Here is a 25335-nt window from a genome sequence, read left to right on the forward strand (position 1 = left end):
AAAAATACGACACTGTTATAGAACACTTAGTTTGAGTAGATTTTATTGTTGAGTTTCAACAATAAATCAAAATGATAGAAAAATACTTAGTTACATGTTAATAAAATAAAACATTTTTAATTAATAGTATCTTAAATTATTACCTCTTAAATTTATTGATTTCAAATATAAAATATGGTGCAAATTAAAAGAAAATTAAGAAAATATTATATATTTAATAAAATAATCGATTGGAACTTGAATCGGTTTGGGACACACAATGACACAAGAACCAGAACTGATCCAATGATTAAAGGACAAAATCATTGAAACAGAACCAATATAATATGTTCGCTCTAATCCATTTGGGTCTGTTGGGTAGGCCTGACCACCTACAATGCATATTATATATAATATTTTTATGTTAATGTTCAAAATAAATTTTAAACACATATTATATGTCATATAATATAAAATATATTTATATTCAATATTTTACATATAAAAACTATAGGGTGGGAACGTAGGTTGGGCCAGCTTAGGCCCAAGCTAAAGCCGTTATCACAGGTGCAAAGCCTAATTCATGATCACCCCTAATTTAGGGTTGTAAATTGGGATGCCAAATTTGGAAGGATTTCAACTACATGAGGCTTGTGTTGGGGTTAAGAACTCCCAACCCAACCCATGTTACACCCTTATTTGGTTTCGTTGGTAAATTTGGGTTTTGTTTTCTGTCATTATTTTGGGTCTTAATAAGGGTCCATTTTAGGATTGGTCTTGGTTTGGGCCTTAAACAGTTAAACCTAATTTAACTTGATGACCGAAAAATTCAAGCCCCAACCTGTCTAAAATTTTGTGCTGTATTGGTTTGGGGCTAGGTTGGGCCCACCCAAGTTGCACCCCCAAGCTTATACTTTTTATGAATTATGGTGCTGGTTGATTTGTTAGAAGTTTTTAAGGTATCATTTCTTTATGGTATCATATAGACAAAAGTAGTCATTTTAATAGTTTCTAAAATATGACTTTTTTTACAAGATCGACCTGCTTTTCTGCTCAACACAGTTTAAAAACATGTTTTTTTTGTTTTTAGTTGATGTATTCATCCATGTGAGAACAACGATAGAAGAAAAAAAAAGTTATAGATAGGTACCTGTACTTTGGGGGGGGGGGGTAGTGACGGATAAATACCTTAAAACTTTCAATTGCAACATTTTAGTGCCCCAAATTCTCAAAAATATACACTTGGGTCCATCCCTAAATACTAAATAATGTCAAAAATACCCTATTGTGTATTTTTTTTATCATTCTATAGAGTAATATCTCACTAGAGAATGCCGTCGTCAAAAAAATTTGAATATGTTATTTGCTGTGCATGCAAAAACGTTATCATGGGGAGACATTTGGTTATTTGAGAATAATATCAGAAATACATGAGAAGGGTATTTTTGGCTTATATATGTTTAATTGACGGGAACCAATGGATTGACCCAAGTAACTATTTTGGAAAGTTTAAGGTACTCAAGTATTGCAATTGAAAGTTGAGGTACCAATCTGTCACCATCCCAAAGTATAGGGTACCTATTTGTAATTTACCCATTTTTTTTCTTCTTTGTTTCCCTTTTCGGCCACTGCCATTACTGCAGTGGCGATTCCTCCCTCCCCTCTCTCTCTCTTTCTTCTTCTTCGGTTTCGCCCACCTAGCAGCGGGAGTTCTTCTGTCAATCTTATTTTAAGGGTATTTTGGCTTTTTAAATTTTATATGTTAGATTTTACCTTTGTTATTTTTGAAAGGTCAACATAGAGTTCAGATCTGTGCCCTAGAAGGTGCCACAGCACATCCCTGCCGTGTATTAGAAACATCTAGAGATAATAGTATTAGAATCGATGATTGTCATAATCGGAAGATATTTCCAGTACATGACAACCAATGATATCATAATCAGAAGATATTTCCAATATAAGGTGGGACGTTGTGGGGCGCCCCCTTATGGGGTGCAGATGTGAACTCGTCAACATGATATGTACAAGTAGTTTTTCAAATTCAAGGTATATCCAAGTAGTTTCCTGGGTATGTATAAGTAATCAATTATCAACTTTTTTTTTTTCTTTTATTTTTTTGGCAAAAGTTGGATGATAGTATGAAGAAGAGAGAAAAGGGAAAAGAGCAAGGAAAAAACGGAAAAAAAAAGAGAAGCGTTAGTAGGCAAATAACATGAGAGTTGCTTGTAATGCAACGTGGGAAAGTGATGGCCACGTACAATATCGTGACCATTGACCAGAAAGATCAGGCCCCATATATCAATGGTTCTCTTAGCCACGTGTTTACAGCAATTTCTGCACGTTGAGAAACGGAGATTCAATATAAACGGTTCTGATCTGTCCAGGTGCCACAAATTGGCCACGTCAGAATACGCGTCACTCACGATCCGAACTTATTGGCATCCCATGGGCATATGTAAATACGGGTGGAATTACGTGTTCCATAAATTCCAATCTAACGTAAGAGACACGAGGGTGCACTTGTTGGATTCTCTACCATATAAGATAAAGGGGAGAAAAAGGAGGAGTACTTTAAACGTACTGTATCGTGCCACACGGGAGATTCTAGTCTATCTAACCATCACAGTTCATCCATAAGCATTTGTGATCGTCATTACACAATTACACAAGGGGGTAGAGAGAGAAAGAAAGAGGGAAAAATTGCAGACAGAAATGAATCCAACAATCTCCGCTCCTTGGAGTCTTCACGTTAATTTTCAGCTTCTTCTCTCTTAGAGCAAACAACAAACAGTTTCAATTCAATAAATCAATGGCGCTTACTATCTCATTCATCCCTTCCTCGCTCCATTTCAGTCAGGAGCGTCCGCAACTGTTTAATGGGTCTTCTTTCTTCAATGGCGGCAGCAGCAGCCTCGGTTGCCATCGGTCCTCCTTTTCTCTATTCTCTGTTGATTTGAGTGATAACAAGAAGAAGGTTTCCAGTAAGCGCTTCGCTACTGTAATCACCGCAGCTGCCGACTACTACTCTACTCTCGGAGTTCCCAGGTCTGCATCTAGCAAAGAAATCAAGGCCGCTTATCGGAAGTTGGCGCGCCAGGTACTTGGGGGACTTTATTTAAAATCTTGGCAATTGGCATTGGTTTGCTTTTTCTGTGCTTGTTTTTTTTTCCCTCTTTATCGAATCTTTTAGAGAAATTTGATATTACTTCCACATTTTACTTGACGTGAGTAAGTTTTTCAGGATTTAGTTAAGAAATTTGATTGTGATCTTATGATACAACATGGGCTGAAGAGGTGGTCCTGAAATGCATTACTTGTAAATTTTACACATTACATTAGTCACAGAGTTTGAAGGACTGGACTAACTGATGCTTGTCTTTGCACTGAATATTCTTGCATGTAACATCTGGTTGCATGGCTACTTATTTATCAGTTTTGCTTCTCGAGCAATTATTACATAGTTACCTGCTTCCCTGTTCACTGCACTAGTGCACTTTCGGTGGAAGTGAGAGGCAGAGGAGTAGTTTGGGAACATTTTTCGAGTTAGACAAGTTTCTTTGAAAGTTTTTGATGCATACATAATCGTTTCTCTGAGTGAGTGATGATTCGTATGTTCCTACTCGGATTTGGTTGATCCGTTGATATGGTATCTGCAAAGTCTCTTTCGACAACTTAATGGCCAACTTAGTTGGATGCCGTCAACAACTTGATTTGGTTGATCCGTCGAGCACTTATTTATTTATTTTTTAACTTTTGCCAACTAAAGGGTCGTTTGATAATGGCTGAAGTTTCTGAACTGAATGACTTATTGTTTTGTCCTTTAGTGGATAAAATAATTTAGTAACAAATACTTCAAGGGTATAGTCATCTATCCAACTTCAGTTTCAGTCATTAAGGAGTCCACAACCTCCTTAGAAACTTTTCACTAAAAGACAAAGCAATAAGCTTTTAAGTTCAGACACTTCAATTTTTATCAAACGGCCCCTAAGTATTTCTTAATCTCGTTTTTTCCTCTGATTTGTAATTGTGAAGTATTTATTTTGAATCTGTTAACGTTCTTTGTCTTTCTTAGTACCATCCTGATGTTAATAAGCAACCTGGAGCAACTGAAAAGTTCAAGGAGATTAGCAATGCATATGAGGTATGTACAGAACAGCACACTTCCAAAATTTTTCTTGCTTTGTATCATCTTTGAATTATGTAAGTCAGCATATTTCCAACCTTTTTAATTGTTTCATATTTGAGTTATGCTTAAGTCAACACATTTCTAATTCTTTTTCTTGCTTTACCTTGTTTTTAATTGTTGGTCATATCATTGTTATGAAAATGTGTTTTATACTCCTAGCTGTACAAGTATGACCAGTATTAGGACCCTCAAAAAAGTCTAACCTCAAAAAAGTATCACAAAAAACTTCATCTTTAAATACAGCAGACGAGATCAACCAGCTCCTAGGCTCTTCCACAATAAAGTTAATTACCCCAGTCTCAGACTTAGCTTTCTGGTAACAAGTAACTGCTGTTTGTAAACTTTGTCCTACTTACATATTTTATTTAACTAGTATCCCATATTTTCTTAGGACACTACTACATTAATAGGCAAGAGGAAATGTATCTAATGTCTTATTTAAGAACAAGAAGAATTGCTTGACTCCAATAGACCATAGTCCTTGTGAATTTACCTGCATTGCTTGGTCATTCTGAGATGAAGTCTTGGCCTTTTCTGTCGTTGGGGTTTTGAGGTTATCCATTGTAGGCCATGGTTACTTTGGTGCATTTGGAAAGAAAGCTACCGAAGGAGTTTTGAAGGCCAAGGAGAAGGTTTTTTACCAGTTGATGCTAGCAACTTACTCATATATTGTTCTCTTTGCCCTTTTGGTTTTAAGGACTTCCATAGGAGGGATTTAGTTTATTATTGCAATGCTATTTTGGGTGTAAAGGGTGGTATATTGTAGCGCTAGTCTTTTTTCCCCTTTTTGATTGGCTACTTTTAAAATTTATTATTATTAAAAAGAGAATGAATTACATACATTAGATGCCAAGCATCCCATAAGTGTAAGATAGAAATTTCTACCTGGCTCCTTTCCCTAGAAATTGCTTTCAACAATGAGCAATTGTCCCCAAAACAACTCAGCCCTGTTTACTCCTTGTTTGTCAATTGCATCAGCTATACCATTTTCTGACAATCTGACCTTGCACCCATGAAAATGTAGTTCCCACTCTTTGCTAGCTATGGTCTTTTTCCAGTATTATCTATAAAAAAAGCAAATTTTTTCTTCCTTGGTCTTGGCACCCATCAATCTCAATATCATTATATTTTTGGGTATTGCTCTTTTTTTTATAGTATTAGTTCTAATTAACTATTTCTTACAACTATTTGATCTATTTTCTTGTATCAAGAGTGGAACGAATTTTCTTCTATATTTTATCATGCATGTCCATCAAAGTGCACTCTCTTATTCAAGTGTGCATTTAATGATAATACTTTTTGAATTCTGAAGTCCAACAATGTCAGGTGCTATCAGATGATAAAAAAAGAGCTTTGTATGATCAATATGGTGAGGATGGACTTAAAAGCTCTGTAGGGGGACCAGCTGGAGCTTACACGGTACTGTAGATGATGCTCATTTATTTTTCCTGTTTTTATCTTTATAAAAAATAAACAATTTGTAGTAGTATCATCTTACTAGTATGAGGGTGAGCCTTGATGCAATGGTTGGGTTTTCCATTGTGACTTAGGAGACCAGGGTTCAAATCTTGGAAACAGTCTCTCTGTATGTGCAGGGGTAATGCTGTGTACATCTGTCCCTCCCCAGACTCTGCATTGGTGGGAGCACATGCACTGGGCTGCACTTTATCATCTTACTATCATGATTCGTTTTACCTATTGCTAGAGAGAGTGGAATACCAGAACTAGATTGGGTATCTGAACACAAATGTTTGGTCTAGAATTTGCTTTTCATAAATTTCTTTTCTCCAATTAAAGATCACATTTAGTGTGGTTCCTATGTTTTTCTCCTTTCCCTGGCTAGATATTCTTGACCCATGTCTCAAGAATGGGTCATAAATCATTGCTCCATTGCCTGTCTAGAGGTGCACAGATTGGATCTTCAAAATCTTATTTGTGAATAGTGGGATCATGTGAGAACAAGTTTGGTTTCTTGCCTTTTGCCCAAGGCATTTGTTTGACATGTTCTGTTAAAAGGGTTCTGAGTTCCATAATTCTTCCTACTCCAAGCCCTTGTTTTTTTTTTAAGAAAAGGTAAAGTATCATTGTATTAAATATGAATAAAAAATGTACAGCAAGATGATGCACTGAGGGAACAAGAAAAAACTGTTCCCTCTAAACTTGATCCCCACCCTGCTTTACAAAAAGCTTATCATGTACAAAAATGGATTCAAAACCTACACCCCTAAACTACAGGTGACTCAGACAACCAAGAAAACATCTTCCCCACAATTTTTGGAAAAATGGAATCAACAGAGCATGTCTTGCTTTTGAAGGCCTGAGCGTTTCTTTCTTGCCACAGGCACCAAAATACCACTGCTGGGGTTAAGTTCCAAACTAATTTTCCTCTTACTCAGACCCTCCACCCTCCAACCCTTTACAAAATCCTCTAGTGAACCTGGGCAACAGATTTGCACTTCAAATAAGTGTGAGATACTGTTCCAGATCTTTGAAGAGTAATTGCAGTGCAGTAAAAGGTGATTCACAGTTCCAGTTGTCCTTCGCAAAGGACACAGGTAGTTGAATCCAGTATAGCACCTTTCCGAGAGAGGTTATCCCTTGTAAGTATCCTGTTGAGGTATGCCATCCAGACAAAGAGAAATTTTTGAAGGCACATTTTTACACCAGATGATGTGGGTTGGGACTGAGTGTCCTTCTGCACTGTCCAAGGCCTTGTAAAAAGATTTAACTGTGAATTTTCCAGATTTCTCCTACTTCCAGATTCTACTGTCAGCCCTTGCTGACTCCAACTGTGTTCTGTAAAGGAGTTGCAGTAGCTCCATCCACTCATCCACTTCCAAATCATTTAGATTCCTCCTGAATTGTGGGGTCCAAACCAAGCTACCTTCTTAGATTTGCAAGCTTTCAGCAACTTAGCTTCTTTGTTTACTGCAACTTCAAACAAGGCAGGGAACCTCTTGAACAAAGGCCTCTCCCCACACCAAACATCTTTCCAAAATTTGACCCTCTCCCCATTTCCTACCTTGAATTTCACACCTTTTGCAAACAAGTGACCAGTCTTTTCAATACCTTTCCAAACCGAGCACCCATAGGACTGATTTGAATCTCCTGGATCCCAACCAAAATTTCTATCTCCATACTTGGCCTGCACCACCCTTTTCGACAGCCCTGCTTGACTTCCCCAAATCTCCAAAACCACTTCCCCAGCAATGCAGTTTTGATACTTTTCACCCTTCTAACCCCCAACTCCCCTACAGCTTTGGGCTAACAGACCTTGTTCCAGTTTACCAAGTGGTACTTCTGCAATTTCCAGCCTCTCCAGAGGAAGTCCCTCATCTTCTTTTTGATGATAGCAGCCATTCCTGCTGGAATTGGGTATGACCGTACAAGGATAAAAGGTACATTGGGAGGGAGGATAGCACACTTTTCATCAGGGTAACCGTGCCTCCATGAGAAAGATACTTGGTTTTCCAGGAGGCCAATTTCTTTTCAAGTCTTTCAACAATTGGCTCCCAGATTGTTTTGGAGTTACATTTTGCACCTAGGGGCATGCCCAAATATTTTAGGGGCATCTTTCCCACTTTACATCCCCACGAATCTGCCCAGCTAGTCAGCTCCTGCACCTCTCCCACAGCCACTAACTCACTTTTGCTTAAGTTAACTTTCAGGCCTGAGACTACTTCAAACCATTTCAGTACAGACAACAAAGTATAACTACTCTTGTGATGCATCACAGAAGATCAAAGTGTCATCAGCATACTGCAGTAAACTAACCTCTACCCTCTCAATACCTTCTGTAAAACCTTTTAGAAAACCCCCTGAACCAGCCCTTTTCACCAATCTGCTTAGAGCTTCCATCACACAAATAAACAGGAAAGGGGATAGTGGGTCCCCTTGTCTAATCCCTTATGAACTTTTGAAATTTCCAGAAGCTTTCCCATTGACCAGAACTGAAAAGGAAGGAGTTCCAACACATACCTTCATCCAATTCCTCCATTTAGAGCCAAAATTCATTCTTCTAAGCACGTAGTCTAGGAAGCTCCACTTCACTTGATCATATGCTTTTTCCAAATCTACTTTGCAGATCAGTCCACCCCTTCCACTTCTCATCCTTGAGTCAATTAACTCATTTGCCACTAGAACCTCGTCCACAATCGGCTTTCTTTCTACAAAAGCTCCTTGGCACTCCGAGATAATGCACCCCACAACTGGCTTCATCCTTTTTGCTAGCACTTTTGCAATAATTTTATACATGCTGCCTATCAGATTAATAGGCCTGTAGTCTTTTATGTCTTCAGCCCCCCTCTTATTTGGAGCCAAAGTGATAAAAGTGGAGTTTAGGCTCCTTTCTAAAGTTGCTGATGCATGGAATTCCTCTAAAACTTTCATGATATCTTTTTTTGATCAATGACACTTTCATTGATTCATCAGTAGAAAATTTACAAGTGGAAGACAAACACACTTATCTTCCAAGAGTCACAAAGAACTTCAAGAAATGAAAAAAGAAAATACAAAGATACAAAGACACTAACGTTATAGCTTAGCCCAAAACAAAGAATTTCCTCTTCTCCCGCACCAGCCATTTGAATTTCCTCTTCTCATATTATACTTCCATAAATCATTTTGATCTTTAGTCAGCCACCCTATCACCACCTCTGAATCCCCTTCAATTATAAGTTTCTTGATGTTCAATTCCTTAGCTTTCCGTGCTCCTTCCATAACTGCACATATCTCAGCTCTAAGGGAGTCACCCACTCCAATTGGGCCTGAGAACATAGCAGAGATGATCCCATTTTCATCTCTAAAAACACCCCTACTCCCCGATTGGCCCGGGTTTCCCCTACTGCATCCATCAAAGTTTAATTTCAAGAATCCACTAGGTGGGGGGGTCCAAGCCACCTGTGAATATTTCCAAAGATTTCAGCCACTGTACCGCCTTAAATTGTATGATAGCCCTCAGATCTTCTGTTCCTCTCTGAGTTTCTGAGAATATCCTGGAGTTTCTTTCTTCCCACAGTGTTCAACATATTGCAGCCCTTAGTCCTCTCCACATTGTCCTTCCCCTTTTTAACCGCCACCTAAAAAAGGAAGGTGAGAAAAGGCCCTGCATGTCTGATGGGGGATTCCAACTGCATCCAAATAAGGAGAAAGCCCAATCCCATAATGACCTTGCGAAGTGGCAAGACACCATTAGGTGAAAACCAGTCTCCCCATCTGCTTTACACAGAACACACCACTGAGGTGACAAGCAAGTATTGGGTCTCTTCTTTTGGAGTAGATCATTAGTGTTGATTCTTTCCAGATAGGCTTCCCAACAAAAACTACCAACCCTTGGAGGTATAGCTGTGCACCAAACCTCACCAACAGGGAAAGGGGACAAGGTAGGACTGGTGGACTGACTTAAGACTTTGAAGAACGAAGCACAAGAGAAAATGCCATTGGGGGTAGGTGTCCAAATTCTAGAATCCGCCCTAGTGGGGTCTAAGACAACGTTATCAAGAAGTGCAAGAAGGCTCGAAATACAGTCGAAGTCTGAGTCCCTCAAATCCCTTCTTAGACCCAAGTTCCACCCAATCCCAGAAGTGGAAGAGGACGGGGCGGTGAAAGACGAGATCGGCTCATTTTTCAAATCAGAAAGAGCATACAAAGACGAAAACTGATCTTTTAAAGGGTGCTCCCCACCCAGGTTTGTTCCCAAAGTGGAAGAGGACGGGGCGGTGAAAGACGAGATCGACTCATTTTTCAAATCAGAAAGAGCATACAAAGACGAAAACTGATCTTTTAAAGGGCGCTCCCCACCTAGGTTTGTTCCCAAAATTTTATGGAGTTACCAGAATTCAAGTCATACCTGATATTAGGAATGAAAACTGGTAGCAGGTCATGAATGGCTTTCCAAGGAGAATTGCATGTGATCCTAGCTCTGATTCCAGCGTCCCATCCATTGTCCTCCAGCCCATGTATACTTGCCACTATTTTAGCCCATAGCTTCTCCTTCTCCATAGGGAACCTCCACAACCACATCCCCAACAGAGTCATATTCCTTCTCTTGATACTTCCAAGCCCCACGCCACCACAAGACTTACTCCTACACACTATCTCCCAGCTAATTTTGTGATCCCTCTTCTCCTCTCCTGGCTCCCACAGGAAATCTCTCATAAACTTCTCTAATCTATTAGCAACCTTCACTGGGATTTTAAACACCGATATGAAAAAGATGGGTACGTTAGCAAGCGTGGCCTTAATTAGTGTAATTCCCCCACCAAGAGAGAGGTAGTTCTTTTTCTAGGATACCAATCTTTTTTCAAAGCTTTCCATCACCGGGTTCCAGAAACTCTCTCTCTTGGGATTATCACCTAATGGTAATCCTAAGTAGTTCAGAGGCCACCCCGAAACTTCACACCCCAACACTTCAGCACTCTCCCTGATCTCTCCCTCCTCCAAATTCACCCCCACTACACAGCTTTTCCCAAGGTTAACCTTCAAATTGGACATTTGCTCAAACAGTTGTATCATCGACTTTAAGTTCTTGATAAACCTCACATTACCACCTTCACAAAACAGAATCGTGTCATCAGCAAACTGTAAGTGAGTGAGGGGGGTTTCCACCCTCCCAACCCTCCAGCCTCTAATGAGCCCCCTAGAATCTGCTCTGTGAATCAATTTCCCCAAAACCTCCACAATTAAAATGAACAAGAAAGGAGAAAGGGGGTCTCCTTGTCTTATACCCCTATTGGCTAGAAAGAAATCTACCACTGTCCCATTCACTAGCACTAAATAATGACAATTCCGGACACAACCCATGATCCACTTACACCATCTAGCCCCAAACCCGAATTTAGTTAAAACTTTCCTCAAGAACTCCCAGTCCACCAAGTCATAAGTCTTTTCCAAGTTCAGCTTATAGACCACTCCCTTCTTCTTATCCCTCTTAAAGTTCTCCACACTCTCATTAGCAATTAAAATCTGGTCTGTAATTTGTCTTCCACTCACAAAAGCTCCTTGATAGTGTGCAATGATATCTGACGGTACCTTCTTCAGCCTCAAAGACAACACTTTTGCAATGATCTTATACAAGCTATTAACCAAGCTTATTGGCCTAAAATCCTTTGGGTGGGATGCATCTTTCTTTTTTGGAATTAAGGCTATAAATGTAGAGTTCACACGTGGATTGACAATTCCTCTCCTGAAAAACTTCTCAAACACCCGCAAGAGATCATCTTTCAAGATATCCCAACAATCCTGATAAAAAGCCATTGTAAACCCATCCGGCCCTGGAGCTTTTGTTCTATCCATAGAAAACACAACCTCCTTGATCTCTTCTATATTAAAGTTTCTTTCCATCCTTCTCCTGTTCTCCACACCTACATCTGGCCAATCCAAACCTTCTACCCACACCCTTCTACTCACAGGCCTTTTTAGAATAAATTTGAAGTGCTCCACACAGGGCCTGGCAATCTCCTCTTGCTGTACTAACTCAACTCCATCTACTACCAATTTGGAGATAAAGTTCTTCCTTCTCCTGCTATTTGCTAGAGAGTGGAAATACCTAGTGTTTCTATCTCCCTCTTGCACCCATTTACACCGAGATTTTTGCCTCCAGCTAATTTCCTCCTTGTGCAGGCAGTCCTCTAACTGTCTTCTCAATTCTCTCCAGAGGTCATTGCTTTTCTCTCCAAATTCTCCTCTTTCTTCTTTAAAGTTAAGTCTTTCAATCTTCTTCATCAAGTCTCCCTTTCTTTCTTCTATCCTCCCGAACTCCATCAAATTCCACTCCTTGATCATTGCTTTCAAGAATTGTAGTTTCTTATGGAATCTCATCCCCTCCCACTCCACCAACGGGTTACACTCATGCCACCACTCCCTCACTTTGTTAGGAAACCTTGGATGAAGTAACCACATATTTTCAAATCTAAAGGGGGTAGGACCTCCACACCTTCTTTCCTCCTTACATAACACTATGGGCCAGTGATCCGAGGTCACCCTTGGGAGAGCTCTAGCATCCAAGGTTCCCCAATGTTCTTCCCAATCCAAAGAGAACAAGAATCTATCCAGCTTAGAGCAAATGGGTCTAGATTGGAGATTTGACCATGTAAATGCCTTATGTGCTAGGGGAATCTCTTTAAGCTCAAAGGCATCCACAAAACTGTTAAACTTCCTCATGCTTTTAATTACCCTCTGGTTAACCTTGTTGGACTCTTCTAAGAATCTAATCACATTGAAATCCCCACCCATGCACCAAGGTCCATCCCATAACCCTCTAACATCAGCCAATTCCTCCCACAACTCCTTTCTCTCTCTGTAGTCATTCGGTCCGTAAACATTTGTGAGCACCCACATATAATCATCCTCTTGCTGCTTAAACTTCATAGAAACCGAGTACTTTCCGATCAACTATTCCAGACCTTCAACCACATCCCTCTTCCACATTGTTACAATCCCCCGGAAGCACCCCACGATGGAGCCGCCACCCAGCTAATCCCCTGACTTTCCATACACTTCTTGCCCATTTGTCATTAAACTCCATTCTCTTAGACTCTTGCAGCAGCACAATGTTTGGGTCATACCGTCTTATTACCTCTTTTATTGTTGCTCTCTTCTTTACACTCCCAATTCCCCTCACATTCCAACTAAGAATCTTCATTCCGCTTCTTTTTTACAAACCCCTTGCCACCTACCCACTACTTTCCCCCTTTCCTTCTATCTCCTTTTACCTCGAGCTTCTTGTCTCCTTCTACATCTCTCTTTAATCTCTCTATTTCACTCAACCTTCTCTTCTTTGTTATGATCTGCATCTTCCTCTTCTTTGTTATGATCTGCATCTCCCCGATTCCACCACCCCTACCCTTCCTACAGAATCCCCTTCATCTCTGTCCACCTGCCTTTCCTTCCTCTCCTCGAGTCCCACCTCAGTTCTTTCCTCTCCAACCTTCCTCCCCTTAATGTTACCTCCCTCCTTCCCTGCTTTCTCCCCGTAATCCTCTCCAACCTAAAACTTTCATGATATCTACCTTCAGAAAATCCAAACACCTTTTGTGAAAGCCATGGTGAAACCTCATGGACCTGGAGCTTTATCCCCTTCCATATCCATGGTTGCCTCTCTCTCCTCCACTTCCTGGAATTCTCTCTCTAGCTCCCTTGCTTGCTCATTCATCATACCATCAAAACTCCCATTGAGTTTGGGCCTTTATATCCAGTCTTCTTTGTATAACTTTTCTGTAGGTCTCTCTTCCTCTTCCACCGCTTCCCCATTCACCACCATTCTTTTAATGGAGTTTTCCCTTCTTCTAGCTGTAGCCATTTTGTGAAAAAATTTTATATTGTTGTCTCCTTCTTTTAATCATAGGCACTTAGCTCTTTGTCTCCATTTCACTTCTTCCTAGAAAGCTACCTAATCAAATTCCGCCTTAGCAATTAATCTTTTTCTCTTGTCTTCTTGGGAAATTTGACCCTCCTCTTCAGTTCTATCTATTTCTTGTATTACTTCTAAACACTTCTTTTTCTTCTGCTCCAGCCCCCTAAAAACTTCATTCCTCCAACTTTTTATCTTCTTTTTTAGGACCTTTAGCTTTTTGCTGAAGATGTGACTTGCTGTCCCCACCACCTGAACTTCCTCCCACCATCCCCTTAATTTCTTGACTAGGCCTTCTTCTTGCAGCCAAAGATTTTCAAATCTGAATGGGGAAATTTTATTTTGGACCCCTTTATAGTCTAAACAAATCAGTGCATGATCTGATACTGGTCTAGGCAAAGCCTCAAGACATAGATTTGGGAACTTTCTTCCCACTCTGGGGAGACTACAAAAGAGTCCAGCTTCACCAACGTTGCCTTCTCTTGTTTGTTTGTCCAAGTATACTTCATTGCTCTCATGGTGAGAACAACCCTTCTTGAAGCCAAATTTTCAAGTAGAAAATTTCCTCCAAAACGAAGTCACACACACTGACTTGGTGTGAGCCTTTGGAGCTTAGGGACGGTCGTCGTCTGCCTCTCTTACAAGGCCTTGTTTTTTTTTTTCTATTTATGCATCATAGCAATTAGTAGGCACTAATTTATGAATTGTTAAACATCTTTATAAGAATGTATGCATGTATCATTGCATGACAGAGGCTGTCCTCTTCTCCTAACACTAGGGAGGCAGTCAATTTCAGCTATGTACTGTTAGAACTTTTCATCAATAAAACTCTACAATTTTGTTTCTGAACCCAGAAAAATGAAAAAAAAAATGTTATACTTATCTTGGTCTTCTTTTAATAATTGATACCAGTTGTTTTCTTTTTCACAGACTAATCCTTTTGACCTGTTTGAAACTTTCTTTGGGGCGAGCATGGGTGGTTTCTCTGGTATGGATCAAACAGGATTCGGAACACGCCGTCGTAGTGCTAATGTGAGGGGTGAAGATATACGGTGAGTCAAGATTTAACTAGACGAGTTGAATAACTTGCCTTTTTAGTGGTATCTTTCTAGCAAGTTTTAGAAATATCATGCTACTGATAAAATGTAGAACCACATTGTCATACTTTCAGGCAACGATGGAAATAGATCTAGAACCAGAGTTAAGCTTTATATAAGTAAATGAATGTTAACCAGTTGTCTCAGATTCTATATTTGTACAGGACATGGTTAGTTAGGCCTTCGAAGTCTGATCAATTTGTTTTGAATCTTTTGATGATTTAGACTGGATCAGCCATGTGTATATGCTAAAAAAATTGCATCTCTATTATATTTTATTTGAGTTATGTGTGTTATCAATATGAGTCAATTCTATTATCAAACTAAATGATTGTGAGTTTGTAATTCAGGGGTACTTTTCTTTTTCTTGTCTTATTTACATGCCATTCTGTTCCTAAATTGAGCTTCTTTAGCTTAGAATACATAAACTAAGTTTTGAGTGTTTTTTCTAACTTTTAAATTTCTGTAACAAAGAACTTTTTTAAGAAAGATATAAGGGAAAGATACATGCATTCACTCCCAAAGAGGCTTGAGAAAGCCAGGAAACCTTAATGAGGCATGCAACACAATAGCACAGGTGCAATCATAAAGGAAAAGGGGAATTTTTAGATTCCCCCACCTCACAAATTTTATCTTTTTGTACAGTTGGGAATAGTGACAGGTGGGGGAACCTGATACAATACAAGGGGGTGGTACTGGTACCATGTCATAGGTGGGGGTTTTGGAAAGTAAAATCAGAAAACAAATAAAAATTTTGTGAGGTGGGGTAAAGTGAAGATTCCTCAAAGGAAGAAAGTTACACTGAAGTGGAGGTACGCCAGTACAAATGACTCATTCCTACCTCATCTGTAGCAAGGATTCTATTGAGTTAGAAAACATTAGACTAATCTAAAAGAGATGTTCACTCTTGAGGACAAGGCTTTAACCTTCCTAATGTAATGGCATAGAATCAAGAGGCCATACTGATAAACTGGAAGAAGAAAAGAAGAAGAGTTGAGAAGCCATCTGAATAATAGAGTATCTGGCTAATAACAATATAAGATTTTCCGTTCACCTTGACATGCTCAAAGATCAGGAAGTACATCAATCTGATTCGTCAACCTAAGACCCTGTAGTAAACCCAGAATATTCTATAATGAGATCCCCAATACACCGATTACTCTAGAATGTTCTCTCACTCAGGAGTACTATTAAGGTTGAGCTTAACAAATCCTTTAAGAGAGGGTAACAAATCCTACAGAATGGGCTGTTCACGAGATGAGGAATTCACTGCCACCTGCCAAATCTGATCACAGAGTCATCTCATATGTCTCTGTACTCTTTCATCAAGATTGACCGGACAACTCAATGATTGATTATCTGGGATTTGGTGGAGCCTGAGACATCTAGAGGCGGGGCACAAGAGAAGTTGAGAAGCAAAGGCAAAAGTCAGAACCTGCTGGGTGGAGGAAGACGAAGGCAAGTCTGTAAGTTTGAGGGGCATAGGTAGAAAGGGAAGAGGGAAGAGATGGGTGGTGATTTGGGCTAGGGCTGGGGTGGTATGTGTTGTGTTTCTTTCTGGTAAATTTAACTGTTGGGGTGGTCTCAGGTTGTTTTGGGGCTTGAGATTTTGAGGTGGTGATGGGTTCAGGTGTTGCTTTTGTTCTTGCCTTATAGGGCGTTTGTATCCAGTTGGTGCTTCATGTATAGGGGGCTGAGGTTGGCAGGATGTGGATTTTTTTATCTGCCACCTTTTCTCCTTTTTTTTTTTTTTTTGGTTTTTTGGTTCTTGAGCTGCATTAAAAGGCCATTACCAGATATTGGTCCCTGCTATCAGGGGTAAACTGGGTATGGTCCTACCTTTGTTTTGTTTTGTGTACAGAGCGGCTGCCTTCAGACTCAAACCTGCATTATCACATATGCGAGCCTGAGATTTACCATTATACCAAGTAATGGCCTTTTCTTGAGGTGCATTGCTTGTATTATATCTTGCATGCTTTTTCCTTTTATAATACATTTTTAAACTTACTATAAAAAAATAATAAATGGGATACCTGTTTCCATATCTGTGTCTGGGGTCTTAGGATGAGTCAATATCTACTATGAGAAAATGCTGTAAGCCAATGCTGTATTGCTTATCAGCATCTGCAACTAACCAATGTTGGTCCTAGCCACTCAAGGTCTTGGGAGGGGTTGACCAATATGACCCAACATCAGTTATTCAGGGTCTTTCATGAAGTGGCTGCTTTCAGACTTATATGCGTTTTCTTACACTTGTCAGCCTGAGATTTTACCATTGCACCAACCAATGGCCCTGACCCCAGCTTTTCAATAAGGGTGCTACTTGGTGCAGGTCAACCTGAAACCCTACTGACCCAACCAAATTTTGGGCTGAGTTGGGTTGAGTTTTTCAGATATGGGGTCGACATTGTTTTTGGTTTTTTGTTTTTTGTTTCGATTGGTATCAGGTTGGCAATTTTCAGATTCAATCAGACCCAATTTTGTCTGGGCTTGGTCAGGGTTGAGGCATCAGGCAACTGGACCCAACCCAAGCCTGATCCCTGTTATACCTCTTCCATTATGTGTATTAGACTATTATACCTCTCTCAATATCTTTAAGCATAATATTTAGGTAATGGTAGTTTAACTTTAAGTATAGCAGATTTTTTCTTATGTTTATCAGGAAAAAGTTATAATTGCATGGGCTTGTTTCGGTCAGAGTTTCAAGCATTTCAAGTTCCAGCATTTTTCTCAAATTTGGATAGGATTATTTTTGGTGAAATTTTTGATGTTTTGAATTTGGGATAGTTTTATATTTTCCCTCTTTTTATACAGATTTGATAAGAGGGAGTCTTTCCCTCCTATCAATGCAAATACATACACGGTTATCAAAAAAAGTTTTTGTTATGCATTTATTGGACTAACCTGATTCAATCTGATCCAACCCAACCTGATTATGAAAGTTGGGTTACCCAGGTTGGGTTCATTGGTTGAGGCAGGGTTTAGTTGGGTTAGGATTGAGTTACCTTTCCCTCGAATCTGGTTTGGGTTGACCTAAACTCAACCCAATCTGGTCCAAGTTGCACCCCTAACTCCAATCAGTCTGGAGATCTGTTCAATGCTGACAGACAACTTACCGTTGGCTTACAGTGTTGTTCATAGATCAGGACTCTCTTAGGATCTGGGGAGTCAAATACTCTTTCCTGTACCCCTGTCCCTGTTTCTACCCATATGTGGTCATTAGAGGTTTTATGACTTTGGAACAAGTAGTTGATTCCCTCTTTTGGGGTGGGGTAGACTTTTGGAGGACAGTTGGCAGGGATATGGGACTCAACAAATCCTTAACAAAAATCTCAAAAGGAGAAGTGGTGGAAAGAACAAATGTAAGGCACTTTGTTCTCTAGAGGGGGCTTAGCTCTGCATCCCCCTTGCTTGCAAAAATGAATGGATCAGAAGGGGAGGGTAGAGTAGGGTTATATTTCCAGGCTGGGAGGGAGGTGAGGGCCATAAGAGAAGATTGCCTTTTGGGTTAACAAAAAGGTGCTTTTTCTCCAGTCTCCAGTTTCTTTTAAAAAAGGTTATATTTATAATGGATTAGTTGTACCTTTAGTGAAATAATATATTATCAAAGATGATTAAGTGTACTTGCACACGATCCATGGGAGAGTTAAAGTTGGGAGGTTTAGAAGAGGAAGAGACACACACAACACATGGTTGAATTTGTTGACAATGGTGGATGTAGGTTTGCAACTCGTTAGAATTGGATGTAGGTTGTTTAGTACAACCAGTGGTGGATGTAGGTTGTTTAGTAGAAATTAGATGAGATGTATCATTAAGAGACAAAAGATATTATGGCAATGTGTAAGGGGTGCTGTGCTATGGGGGCTTTGGAGTTTGGAATGAGAGAAATGCCAGAATTTTTGCTCAGGAGGCAAGAGGGGTGGGGGATTTATTTGATTGAGCTCATATGATAAGGGTAGTCCATTGGGCTTTGGTGTGTGATGAATTCAAAGGTGTCACCCTAAATGACTTGTTAAAGGAATGGAAAATTATTGCTGATTTTCAGGAAAGGAACCTGGGAAGCGTGGTCAGTTGGTATGCACCAGCAGTAGGTAATGTCAAATTCAATTTTGATGGGTGCAGCCTGGGAACCCAGGAGGCTAAGGTATTGGAGGTGTAGTCAGGAATCATAATGGAAATATTCCACTCAGCTACTGTAGGCCTATTGGTGTTGGAAACTCCCTAAGGGCTGAACTGAAAGCTTTGATTCAAGGGATGGTATTGATGAGCATGAACGAAATAAAAAATGTGGAGGTTGAAGGTGACTGTCAAACTATAATCTTTTCAATGAGAAAACAGGACAGGATACCATGGAAGTTTAGGCCATTGGTGAGATAGGCACAATCCTTGGGTTTCTCATTGAATAGATCATTCAACCTAGCTGACTCTCTTGTTAGGGCAGGGGTGGCCAAAACCCAGCTTGAATGGTGTTGTCCAAGACTGGGTTGTAATTTGTAATTTCCTTGTACTACTGTAATTGACTCTCCTAGTGATAGGAGATGTTTTCTTTTTCCTTGTATTCTTGAGAACCTGTTTGTACTGCTTTAAACTTGCTGCTATAGTGGGGCAGATTTTTTAATGAGTTTAACAGTGCTTGTTGAAATATTGGGCAGTATCCATCCACAGGTAGTGCTAGCTGATATGAGGTTGCATAGAAGTGACTAGTCACCCTATAACAGTGTAATTCTCCTGTGTCCACTTCTCAAAACTGGGTAGTGTAAAACCTTGCTTTTTTGCTTGTTTTTCCCTTCCTAGGGATTGGAAGATCTTAGTTTGAGGCTCCAGTTGTTTTCATTTGTTTTCTTTTGATCACTGGAGTCATCTAGAGTTGAAATAAAGTAGAATAGTGAAACTGGAGTTGGTCTGGAGGGTCTTTAGAATCTCTACTGGGTGTTGTGACCACAGTAAAGTTAGATGGCACCAACTATTTAACTTGGTCAAATCTGTGAGGATTCATGTGTTTAGTAGAGGCAAGTAAGGATACCTGTCAGGCAGTAAGAAGAAATTTCAACCGTTCCTACCAATGAAGTCAGAAGCCTTACCAACCTGGATTGATCACATTAAGGTCCTCTGAGAACCCTGTGTGCCACTCTAGAAGGTTCCCTTTGATCCTCAACTTCAATTCTTCTCTAGTTGGCTAGGGTTTTGGGCTGACTATCCAAGAGGCTTCTTGTGCATCTAAATCTGATATAAAAATCTCCAAAAACTTTCCACCAACTAGGCTGTATGAACCACCAATCAACTACCAGCTTAGTTCTCCATACTTGGTGTATGGGATTAAAGAAAGAGAAAAGAAAGTAAGTGTTGCTCTGTTATTGTAGAGAACACTGAAGTGGGCCCCACAGCTACGGTCCCACTGTGTTCGTAGGGTAGAAGATATTCTAGTCTGCCTAGGGTTAGCTATTGGTCATTTAGTTGTTTCAGTTGTTATTTATTTCAGTCTTTGTTTTACTCTATTTGTTATGTAAAGACTAAGGGCAGATCTGTCCTTTCCATGTAATGAGCATAACCTATAAATATTAATTAAAGTGGCGGCGGCAGAACATGAAGCTTCTGCTCCTCCTTTCAACCCTTGTGTTCTACTGCTTCTTCTCCCTCTTTCTCTTCTCTCCTCTTTCTTTCTGCTTATCTTCGATCCTGAGATTCATTAGGGTTCAAGACTGATAACAGTCCTGAACTTCTAGTTGGCATCAGAGCCAGGTTCTCTCATGTGAGTCTAGTCCAGCCGACCACATGAGAACCATCTAAGGCTGGAAGACTGAGAAAGCAGATTTCGTTGACTGGTTCTTGGAGATCTCCAGAGGATTAGCAGCTGTTTGAAGAAGTATCACAGTTGTAGCAAGTTGGTGATCAGGAAGAATCAGAGAAGGCTAGGGTTCGGGTAACCTTGGTAGGCAGCGAACTGCATTCTACTGTAAGTTTTTTACTTTCTTAGAGAAGTAACATCAGAAAAGATAGGTTGGACCTATCCAGTAAGGGTGGCCGAACTACTCTAGGGTTTTATCTCTCTATTCTCTAGGGTTTCTCTAGGGTTTTGTCCTATCCCTACGGCAAACCCTAGTATTAGGCCGAAACTTGTGATCTTATTCCTGCGGCAAACCCTAGAATTCTCCTCAACATTGATCAGTTTTAGGGTTTCATATTAACCCTAATACAAACCTTATTCGTAAGGCTCTTAGGACTGATTAAAACCTCGAATTGGCTTCAGCATATCAGATTGCCCTTCAAACTGTGTTTCAGTCTTCTTTTGGGGTTTCAAACACTTTTGAAGGGGTGAAAACAGTTCGGACTGTTGCTGTTGTGTGTGGTTATTGATTTCAGATCAGTCTTATATATATATTTCATGCACATCTATCGTGAGTACAGATTGGTTCTCCACTGATTTTGTGACTGTTGTTGGGACTTCTAGTGCTGGTTTTGACTGTAGTAACCATAATCTTTGATACTTCTGGTTCTTGACTGAAATGGAGCTTAAGAATCAGGCAGAAGGCAGTTTTGGGAACAGCAGTTATGGTGGTGGTTCTGAGACAGGTTTTCAGATTACAACCGTAAAGTTTGATGGATCAAACTACTTGGAATGGGCCCAATCAGCCATGATGGCTATTGGGGGAAGGGGCAAAGTAGGGTATCTCTTGGGAGATGTAGCAGAACCTTCCAAGGGAGACCCTACGTATACCAAGTGGGTCCAAGAAAATTACTTGGTTATGACATGTTTCTATAATTCAATGCAGCCCCATATCAGCCGAAATTACTTATGGGCAAAGACAGCCAAGGAGATATGGAATGTGATGAAAGAGACTCCCAACCCCTTAAAGTTGCCAGAGCATATGAGTTGAAATGTGAGGTGAATGCCCTTAAACAAGGAGAGAAACCGGTGTCGGTCTATTTCTCTAACTTGCAGTCCTTGTGGCATGAGATTGATCACTTAGAGACTCTTGAGTGGGAGAGTCCCAAAGATGCTCAGATACATAGAAAGCACATTGAGACAAACAGAGTGTTTGAGTTTCTGGCAGGACTGAATTCAGAATATGATATTGTGAGGCAGCAGATCTTGACCAGAGATAGTGTGACCCTCTCTCAGGCATACTCCTTAGTGCACAGTGAAGAGACCAGGAGGAAAGTCATGATGCAACCTCAACCGCTTACACCTGCCTTGGTAGCTGTCAAACCCAAAACAGAGGGTGATTCAGAGAGGGACAGAAAGAAGGAAGATAAAAGGGATGTGGTGTGTGAGCATTGCAAGAAACCTAAACACACAAAAGAAACATGTTGGAAGCTGCATCCACATTTGGTCCCGACAAAGTTGAGAAATAAAAGGAGTAATGCTCATGTGGCTACGACTACTGATTCAACATCCTCATCTGGCACGAGAGGCACACCATTAGAGACCTTAGCTGCAGTTCGGGCAGCTCTAATACAATTGGAGAAGGAAGTTGGCAGTTCAGCTTAGTTACTGCAGTCATCATCAGCTCCAGCTACATCGGCCTTTGCACACTCAGGTACTCGAGCCTCAGCCTACCATGCCTCCGCTCCAGGTACTACTGAACCGTGTTGGGTAATAGATTCAGGTGCATCTGACCATATGACCAGCTTGCCCTCTCTGTTTACTACTTATCACTTATCTTCTGGTAGGGATAAAGTATCTATAGTTGATGGCTCTCTTGTCCCTATTTCTGGCAAGGGTGACATCAAACTGTCAGATACTATATCCTTGTCCTCTGTCTTGCATGTTCCTAAACTGGATACTAACCTCCTTTCCGTCAGTAGCATTACCAAACATTTGAACTGCTCAATAACTTTCTTTCCTGACCGATGTGTTTTTCAGGACATGGAGACGAAGAAGGTGATTGGGACTGGCTGTGAGACGAATGGGATCTATCTGCTCGGGGAGAGTTCTCGTCGGGAAGAGTCAGTGGATAAGAAGTTACTTGTTTCTTAAGTTGTGAGTCCGGTTATGTTGTGGCATAACCGATTGGGTCATTTATCTTTTTGGTCCTTGAAGAGTCTGTTTCCTACTTTGTTTGAGTCTGTTGAGTCATCTCAGTTGAAGTGTGAAAGTTGTGAGTTGGCTAAACATTGTAGAAACTCTTATTCATTGAGTAATAAAAGGAGTAATAGTTCTTTTGATATTGTGCATACTGATGTTTGGGGGCCATATCACATTCCTTCTATGGGGGGGTACATGTATTTTTTGCTATTTGCTGATGACCACACCCGTTTTTCATGGGTTTATCTTATGCGATCACGAGATGAGGTGCCTGTCCTGACCCAAAACTTCCACCAAATGATCCTAACACAATTTGATGCCAGGATAAAAGTACTTAGATCTGATAATGCAAAGGAATACTTTGCTAAGCCATTGGCATCGTACCTCCTTAATCATGGGGTTATCCACTAGAGCACGTGTCCTCATACACCTCAGCAGAATGGGGTTGCAAAGAGGAAGAATAGGCACATCTTGGAGGTGGCTAGAAGTATTATGTTTACCTCCAATGTCCCTATTCGCTTCTGGGATGATGCTATCCTTACGGCGGTATATCTTATTAATTGGATTCCTTCTCGGGTTCTTGATATGAAACCTCCTTTTTCCCTTCTATACCCTAATGAGGAGTTGTTCACTATTCCCCTCAAGACATTTGGTTGTACCTGTTTTGTTCAGCTTCTTAGTCCCAATCACTCCAAGTTTCCACCCAAGGCCTCCAAATGCATCTTTCTTGGTTATGCACAAACTCAAAAGGGTTATTGTTTCTTATGATCCTGTCTCAGGGAAGAAGTTTGTATCCATGGATGTCACTTTCTTTGAGGAGACACCCTACTATTCTCGGGTCTCTCCTCAGGGGGAGAGTAGTGAGCGTGGAGATTTGGGTCTTTTTCTTCAGGGGGAGGAGGAGTGCAGTGAGGACAGGGTTAATACCTTTAGGGCTGTTCCCTTACCTATTCCAATTGATGATGAGGGCTATAGTAGCGAGGGTGGTCAAAGGGATTGGGAGTTGAGAGTCTATCATAGGCGATGCAGGCAGATTGATCCTGGTCATCAGCAGTCCCAGCCAGCTACAATCTCTTCTGCGGCTCCAAGTCCAGATATTACAGTCCCAGGGCCCACAGAGACTCCTTCCATTGTTGCTACCTCACCCTCTGCAGATGACCTTGACCTTCCCATTGCCCTCCGTAAAGGAAAACGGCATTGCACCACATCTACAGCCCACTGCATCTCCCAGTTTTTGTCCTATGATCGCCTATCTCCCTCCTACAGGTCCTATCTCACCTCTGTTGCTGATGTCCCTATTCCGAGAACAGTGCAAGAAGCCCTATCAGTCCCGGAGGGAGAGGTGCAATGCAAGTTGAAATGGATGCCCTGTTGAAAAATAATACCTGGGAGCTAGTTGACTTGCCCAAAGGAAAGAAACCAGTTGGATGCAGGTGGGTATTTACTGTGAAGCATAATGCGGATGGTTCCATTGAGAGGTACAAAGCTCGGCTAGTTGCAAAGGGGTTCACTCAAACTTATGGTATAGATTACTTTGAGACATTTGCCCCGGTAGCCAAGATGACCATCATTCGGGTTTTATTATCTCTTGCAGCAAGCTACACTTGGCCTTTGTACCAAATGGATGTTAAGAATGCTTTCCTGAACGGGGACTTGCAGGAAGAGGTCTATATGCAGTTGCCTCCTGGATTCTATGATACAGAGGCAGGTAAGAAAGTTTGTCGGCTCAATAAGGCTTTGTATGGTTTGAAGCAGTCACCTAGAGCTTGGTTCGACAGATTCAGACTAGCCCTTGGGAAGTTCGGTTATGTACAGGCCCAGTCAGATCATACATTATTCATCAAGAGGGTGGAGTCGTCACTGACACTACTTGCAATTTATGTTGATGATATTGTGGTCACAGGAAACGACAACCATGAGATTGAGTCCCTCAAACAGCTTCTTCATCAAGAGTTTGAGGTGAAAGATCTGGGTACACTACGGTATTTTTTGGGTATTGAGGTTGCTAGATCTAAGCAGGGGATCTTTGTCTCTCAGAGGAAATGTGTTAGATCTCTTGGCTGAAACTGGAAAGCTAGGTGTCAAACCTGTAGATACACCTATTGAATAGAACCACAGGATTAATGCAGAGAGTGGAGAGCTGCTTGAAGACAAAGTTATGTTCCAGCGGTTAGTGGGAAAGCTCCTATATCTATGCCTTACCTGACCAGACATCAGTTATGCCGTTAGTGCTATCAGTCAGTACATGCATTCTCCTAGAACCACACACTTTCTAGCACTAGAAAGAATACTAGCATATTTGAAGAGATGCTTGGGTAGAGGTATACTGTTCAAGAACAATGACCATATGAAGGTGGAAGTCTATACAGATGCCGATTGGGCTGGGAGTGTTGATGATAGAAGGTCTACCTCTGGATATTGTGCTCTTGTGGGAGGTAACCTGGTTTCTTGGTGGAGTAAGAAACAAAGTGTCTCTCGATCCAGTGCTGAAGCTGAGTATAGGTCAATGGCTAATGGAGTGGCTGAAATTCTTTGGCTGAGATCACTACTTGAGGAGTTGGGTGTTGAGTATGAGAAGCCCCTGATGCTGTATTGTGATAATCAAGCGGCAATTAATATAGCACACAACCCAGTGCAGCATGACATGACTAAACATATTGAAGTTGATCGACACTTTGTACGAGAGAGGGTCTCATCA

The 25335-nt window shown here is 40.7% G+C and overlaps 1 protein-coding gene across 1 annotated transcript in view; it reads left to right on the forward strand.

Moving 5' to 3' along the window:
• The first annotated feature begins 2489 nt into the window (after positions 1 to 2489).
• The window catches only part of LOC148842994 (Molecular chaperone Hsp40/DnaJ family protein), a 33261-nt gene continuing 10415 nt past the window's right edge, over positions 2490 to 25335 (forward strand). Inside the window, exons 1-4 of the mRNA XM_088958657.1 lie at positions 2490 to 3076; positions 4052 to 4120; positions 5492 to 5584; positions 14445 to 14566. Coding sequence (XP_088814783.1) covers positions 2789 to 3076; positions 4052 to 4120; positions 5492 to 5584; positions 14445 to 14566 — 572 coding nt within the window. The 5' untranslated portion in view covers positions 2490 to 2788. The remainder of the gene's footprint in view (positions 3077 to 4051; positions 4121 to 5491; positions 5585 to 14444; positions 14567 to 25335) is intronic.

The sequence above is a fragment of the Nelumbo lutea genome, chromosome 8, assembly GCF_056320005.1.
Source record: "Nelumbo lutea isolate HS-2025 chromosome 8, American lotus-T2T, whole genome shotgun sequence".
Taxonomy (NCBI): domain Eukaryota; kingdom Viridiplantae; phylum Streptophyta; class Magnoliopsida; order Proteales; family Nelumbonaceae; genus Nelumbo; species Nelumbo lutea.